The 6,715-nt window shown below is 45.2% G+C and overlaps 1 protein-coding gene across 2 annotated transcripts; it reads right to left on the bottom strand.

Annotated features, from left to right (window-relative positions):
• Nucleotides 1–3,776: 3,776 nt before the first annotated feature.
• On the bottom strand, nucleotides 3,777–6,468 carry LOC105702567. Of its 2 annotated transcripts, none has more exons than XM_012430220.2 (4): nucleotides 6,369–6,468; nucleotides 4,999–5,607; nucleotides 4,625–4,918; nucleotides 3,777–4,517 (listed from the first exon to the last, which is right to left on the bottom strand). In XM_012430220.2, the coding sequence occupies exons 2-4, from the start codon at nucleotides 5,578–5,580 to the stop codon at nucleotides 4,122–4,124; spliced, it is 1,272 nt and encodes a 423-aa protein (XP_012285643.1). In that variant the 5' UTR covers nucleotides 5,581–5,607; nucleotides 6,369–6,468; the 3' UTR covers nucleotides 3,777–4,121. The 2 variants fall into 2 exon arrangements, with proteins under 2 accessions (XP_012285643.1, XP_012285644.1); XM_012430221.2 differs by lacking the exon at nucleotides 6,369–6,468 and adding an exon at nucleotides 5,693–5,789.
• Between the last annotated feature and the right edge of the window lie 247 nt (nucleotides 6,469–6,715).

Here is a 6,715-nt window from a genome sequence, read left to right as displayed (position 1 = left end):
ACGACCGACCAGCCACGAGGTGACCATCGGCCGTCCACAAGGTGCGCCCCTCGTTGCGCGAAACTGGAGTAAAACCTGCAAAATCGGTCCCGCGAGCCGGGCGGAATTACGTAACGTGCTTCTCTACCGAGCCCTACCGTCATTACAGGGAAGGATCATTGGAAATAATTTCAATTTCAAATTATAGAGCCCATGGGAGACCAAATCATTATGAGTGACAGGATGGACCGATTTGTGTGGCGGGAGTCCCCATAGGTGGCGGTGCACAAATTGCACATACGTGCGCAAACCGTACACGATTTCGACGCGAATGACAGAAGCCAAATGCGATTATGATCGCACTCGGGCTCGTTTGATTTACCGGGGAGCCGTAATAAAGTGGTGTGCCGGGATTCATGTCGAGAGCCACGCGACGAGTCGTGTGTACATCCGCGCAAGGGGTAGATCACCGTATCGCACCACGCCACGTGGCTGTCACTTCATAAATGTACATCGAGTACATCGTGCGTTTATCCAGACAGCTCGATGCTCGTCGGCGATTTTCCCTTGTACGGGGAGTTTCCTAAAAAAGAAGCGAATGTCATATCGGATTTCCAGGCGACGCGATATCAGAGATGCTGGGAGATCAATTTTGTCAACAATAAGATCGAATCCGAGGGTAACAAAGATCCCACGAACCCGCATCTTGACGAGGTGCACTTCTCGTATTTAACAATAACTTAAATACTTGACCACCTCCGAACACTATAACGCTTTCTCCTGTATTAACGTCCTTCGGTCAATCCCGAGGGGTGCATTGTTGTCCAATGATACGTCCACTCGATAGGAAATATGGGGTGTAAATACGCCCGTATCGCAGTAATCGAGATACATTCTCGATTGTTGGATTTTCTCAACAAGGGAACGGTGTGAGAAAAATCCTAGCTTCCTTGTCAAGCGCTCCCAATTTCCGCGGCCAAATGCTCCGTTAATATAACCCAGATAGAAATTCATGATCATATGATGAGGGAAATCGATTGACAAACAATTGACAGACCATTTCCTGCACGAAAGATTTGCAATATATGTACACATATTGCACAACAAATTCGAAGAAAAATGTACGGTTAATTTGTCACCCCATGGCTCAAGTATGAGCTACAGGCGCTGCAATTATTCATCGACAATGCGTGAGATAAATTTAGCAGTACACATGCGGATAAACATTTAGATATTGCGTGTACTTAACTTTATTTAATATTTCAATGGTTTTAATTCACCATTGTGTACTGCGGATATAAGTTCCAAATAAGGAATCATAAGCAGCGTCCTCATGACTCATTTCATGATCCTTTATGGTGCAAATCAGATGCAAAATTTGCATCTCTTTGTCTATCTGAGAACTGGCCAATGGGAATTGTTAAAATGTAATCCTCAAAGTGTATCCCTGATTTTCCTGCGATGAAAGAAAAACTTCAGATATGATATGGACACTTTTTTGGGGTGATATTTATGTCCTCACCTGACGCAAAGTTTCCCTTAATCGATTCCACCATAAGTCAGAGTTCCTCCCTCTTGGGGTCGGCATTCTTCGGCAATTCGGGCTTTACAGGGTAAAATTTGAGATATTACATCCGTCTCCCTGGCCACCGACGACGTCTTTTAAGACTCTTCGGCGGCCATTGACGAGGAGACAACCCTTCGCCTCGGCCCGGAAAAAGTGTACATCCCGTCTTTCGAAAAATGCCCCAAAGCATTTCGGATTTATCAATCAGGCCGCCTTTGTGTGGAGGAAGTCTCCCCGCCAGAGAGAAATGTTATTCAAGGAGGGACGTTGACGAATTTCCCGAGGAAATTGCGCCGAGCGTGTCAACTGACTAACCGTGGGATTAACATGGCATTCTGGAGGGTTTAGGTCCTCTTCGACCTCTCGAATCGACGTCTTTCGTTTGCTCTTTCCAGAGGCCGCGACTCGCACGATTTTTCAAGAATTCTCCATAAATGTTCCATTCTCCGTAACCGACGAACCGTGGACTTCAAACGTCGTTCCAAAATTCCCCCACGCGGGAGAAATCATTAAGGTGATATGAAAGTCTTACACATATGTACATACGAAAAAGTGAAAATATTTATAAAACTTTTCTCCAAACTGGGTGCATCGAAATATCTAAAACTTTAACACGTGATTGTGGAGGCCCTAAGGAAGAATGCGCTGCCCGTAAAATTTCATTTATAAAAAAAAAAATACCTTTTTTGGTTCTCGTCCGAGATAAGTATTTTTTTTTTTTAAGAAATTTCACGAGCTGCGCGTTATTCTTTACGGCCTCTGTAATCACGTGTTAAGGTTTCAGATAATTCGGTGCACCCAGTTTGGAGGAAAGTTTTCATAAATATTTTAACTTTTTGTTATGTTAATATCAAACTTTCATATCACCTTAAGGAGCTAACGAGGCCGCTTCCATTTTACAGAAAATTGTCTCTAGCCCGGGGGAGTTTCCCGTTCCGCGAGGATCGGGTCTTGGGAGAGAAAATACGTTCAAAAGAGAAACGGAAAATTGCACAGAAAGGGAGTCCTCGGACCTGGATCTGATCGATCCACCCCGGAGCTTAAAAGGACCGATTCGACACAGAAAGCGTTCGAGGGCCCGTGAATAAAGATTGGAATCGCTAATGCCAGGCTGGGGAGAGAAAGCTCCAGGATTTGGCGCCTAAATTTGGAAAATCGGACGCCAAGAGAGGCTTCTTGGGGAAAATTAGAAATCGAGAGGAGAGGGAACCGTCCAAGATGACGTCGAACGGCGGGTGGTGCACCAAAATGGCGGCCACAGGCGTGACCGATGGAAACCGGCTACCGAAAGCCCAAACTTGACGACCGAGTAACCCGGATCCTTCGGCACCGCTTTCCATTATTTACAGGGCATTATCCACAGACCGGAGGACTGGCCTTTAAGGTGATGTGAAAGTAGCGTCAAAGAGTTCATGAAACTTTTCTCCGAACAGGATGTATCAAATTATTTCAAATTTTAAGACGTGAATATGGAGGCTATGAGGAAAGTCCTAACACCCGTGAAGTTTCAGTTTTTAAAAATTTGTTTAGACATTTAAAAATTCATCGTAACAAATCAATGTTCATGGGTATCAGGACCTTCCTTATAATTCACGTTGTAAATTTTGCAACGATTCGGTTCACCCACTTAGGAGAAAAGTTTCATGAACGATTGATCCCACGGATGCCACTTTCACATCCCCTTAAATCGACAGCTGATTTCGATTTCGATTCGTGCCTCTTCGGTGTCGGGTCCATTGATTTACGGCGCGTGGTCTGAACGCGCAAGGAAAGGTACATAAATTTTCCCAGGAGGAGCGAAAGGAGCAGGAGAAATTTCAGGGGCTCCAGGATCGACCTTTCTCTTTCTCGGGAGCGATTCGAGGAGCGCCACGAGGTCCTCCGGAACCAGCCACCCACCGGGGCTTGCCACAACAATTTCTATGTTCACGATGTAGGTTACCGAGGCGAACTTTTAAGACTTACCTACTGCTTTACTGCCCCACAATAAATCAACTGCTTCCAGGTTCCTTCTCGGGCCTTTTCGAAAGTCGGTCCCCGGGACGAACTCGAGGACCCGGATCTTCGGGATGGGCTTCGTCTTCGGCCACCCTCCTCTTGGCTCCGCAAGGTGGAACTCCGCGTCCTGAAAATCCTCGTCACACAAAGAGTCCGTCAAGTCTGTCAAAAAAACATTGACAAACCGATCGTAACGTCATTTTCTTCGATTCGGAATTAAGAAATCTCCTCGTATGCAAAGACACTTTTATTACTAAACAATGAACACCGTGCAAAGTATATTAACGTTATGAAATAAAGAATATATGCGCATATACAGGAGATTATCAAGTCTGGCAGGAAACATTGACAAACCGATCGTAATCTCATTTTCTTTCGTTTCGGAAATGAGAAGTCTCCTCGAACGCAAAGAGACTCTTATCACTAAATAATGAACAACGTGCAAAGTATATTAACGTTATGGAATATAGAATATATGTACGCCGCGGGATAAACTGACAGATCGACCTCGATTTCTGGAGGAAATATGAATATCGTATCACAGTAAGATTTAAAGGAACGAGGAGACAGGGGTTTATCAGTCCAGATATCCTTTGTCGTTCATCGTGGTGATGAGTTTCCGAAAAACGGTGACGACGTCTGGGTTCTTAAAGATATCCATCTTCGTGTCGCCGGTCTCGAGGAACTCGTCGAAACTTTCGATGTCATCGTTGTCGGCGACCATTCTAGGGAAATATATTAATCCTGACATGACCGCATAAACGCGTCTCTTCAACATCGCCCTCTTCAGCTGCTCCATCGTGGGCGGCTCGGTCTTGCAGCCGATCGACTTCATGTACTTCTTCAGCACCTTCAGATAATGTTCCAGGAAGAAGTCATCCATATCGCACTTCAGTTTGGCCTCCGGGCAAATGTTGATGAAGTACAGGAGGTCTATCGCAGGAGACGTGTAGACGGAATATTGAAAATCAACCTGCCAAGGGAAAGAAAGTGTAAACAAAATACTTCTTCGGGGTATCCGATAAATAAATCATGTTCTCCATTCCGGAAATCCGAAGTCACCAAGGTCGCTGAAATTACCATCAAGAGATCGATCGGCTCGCCTTTGCCGTTTTCCCGGAAGAGCATGTTGTTTATCCAGCAATCTCCATGGTTCAGCACGCAAAACTCATCAGGGTCGTATTTACACACGTTAAGTAGCCGAGATGTAATAGTACTCGCCAAAGCCTTCAGTTTTCCACAAGCTCGGTCGCCGCCGTACTCTGGCCACGTTTCGCTCAATTTTTCCAGACTAATTTCCATCAGTCGAAATATGTTCGCATGACTCTTCTCCGATATGACCCCCCTCTTGAAAGACCGGATGAGATCGGGCTCCTGAAGAGGGAAAATTATGAATAATATTATATAGGTAGGTATTATAATTTTATAATTTTAATATTATATATAATATTCACCTCCTCGTACAGTGCCACAGATCCAGCGTGGAATTTAGCGATGGTCTCGATGGTCATGACGGTATGAGCCATGGACAAGCCCTTCTGCCTGTTCTTCAAGGCGAACCCACGAGTCCCAAGGTCCTCCATGACGATGAGCATGGGATTTTCGCTGCCGTAAAGCAACGTGGGACCTAACTTCTGCTCGACGAATTTTTCGATCCTCGGGAGGACGTACCTGAGGACCTTCAGCTCGTTGGAGAACAGTTCCTGGTCGCGAATCAGCTTCAAACCAGCTCCAATCGTCGCAGGTTCGAGCTTCACGATGAAGTTGATGGTCTCCTCGATTTGTTTCCTGTCGTGGCCCTCGGAGGTCCTGGAGTACCTCAAGGAGACCCTGAAGAGCTCGCTGAGCAGGTTGTCGCCCTTTTTGCAAGCCTGCTCCTTCTTCAGCCACAGGACTCGGGCGCTCCGGTCCCGCAGGACCTCCTGGAGGATCCTCTCCAGGAAAGCCTTGTCTAGACTAGGCTGGCCTGGATTCGTCCTTCCCTCCACTTCTTCGGGAAGCTCGAATCTACCCTCTTGCGCCACCGTCGTCGCCATTGCGTTACATGTGCGTTCTTTTAGGACCTGTAATATTAAATTGCACTCCATTCAAACTGTCTTCCCATCCCGGTGTTCTTCCCTATCCCTGGGAATTGTATTTTCGACGTACTCGAATTATGCAAGAAAATCCTGACTGCGCCGGAAAATAATTTAACGATAATGCGACGCGACCTCTTTTGCAGACTCCGCGGTGAACAATGGCGTGGAAACGTCGAGAGCTCTTCGTCTTGGGGTATCATTATTAATGAGAGACTCTTAATCATGAAACCTCGCGATAAAAGCTTCATAAAAGTGCCGGAGGGATGACCACCGAGGGATAGAGGAAAATGTTTTAAAAGAGTAAGTGCGCAGAATGGTTACCGCGACCTCTGATAATATTATTACGCATACTCGATAATTCTCGAGGAGAAAGAATTTCTTCCGTCAACATACATCATGAGTACCCACGGAATTATAAGTTAATGTTTAATACAATGGCGAATCCGTGATTTTCTTATTAAATGGAGTCGAGGTTAAGGCCCTGATTTCCTCTTGCCTGATAACGGTCAGACGGTGATCATCTGAATAAATGGAAGTGCAACGTTCGTCTGTATGGGTATGTACGGGTTATGTATTATATTTGTATCAACAATGCGATGACCATGACACAACTCGCGCAACAATCGTTTAATTAATCCCGAAGTCGGACCGATATCGACATTTTGTAACACACTTATAAACGTACATATGGATGAAATGTAAAAATATTATCCAATATATTCTGGCGCTTATTAATTATTTCTTACGAATTTCCTGGGAGTCTCTCCGAGCTCTTCGGATTGCGAGATCCAATATTCTTGGGCATCGAAGCGAAAATGAGCTCTCTTCTAGTTTGACATTTTATAAGTACCACGTATTTGGTCTTATCCGAGTGTGTACACATAGGTACGTCTAAGAGAGAGAGAGAGAATGAGAGAAGTGGTAACCCAATTCGCTCAAGAATTTCCATTACGTTGCCGACAAGCAATCGAGACACTGTCAACACATGATCTCTTGTCAAGGAGAATCAACAAGAAACATTCGACAGACACCACGGTATTGCGCAGTTCTCAACAACTTGTACATCATTATCGGTAATTCGGGATTAATCACA

Source organism: Orussus abietinus, unplaced genomic scaffold (assembly GCF_000612105.2).
Source record: "Orussus abietinus isolate OABI.00-Male unplaced genomic scaffold, Oabi_2.0 scaffold278, whole genome shotgun sequence".
In the NCBI taxonomy this organism is placed as follows: Eukaryota; Metazoa; Arthropoda; class Insecta; order Hymenoptera; family Orussidae; genus Orussus; species Orussus abietinus.
The sequence above is the reverse complement of the archived record's forward strand: the minus strand, read 5'-3'. Positions and strand labels throughout refer to the sequence as shown.

What these genes read in the sequence shown, in the direction of transcription:
- LOC105702567 (XM_012430220.2), bottom strand. Translation starts at nt 5,580, where the DNA reads ATGGCGACGACGGTGGCGCAAGAGGGTAGATTCGAGCTTCCCGAAGAA. An exon ending in CTGTGGCACTGTACGAGGAG is followed by an intron (nt 4,919 to 4,998) that starts GTGAATATTATA and finishes TTCCCTCTTCAG; the next exon opens with GAGCCCGATCTCATCCGGTC. An exon ending in AGCCGATCGATCTCTTGATG is followed by an intron (nt 4,518 to 4,624) that starts GTAATTTCAGCG and finishes TTCCCTTGGCAG; the next exon opens with GTTGATTTTCAATATTCCGT.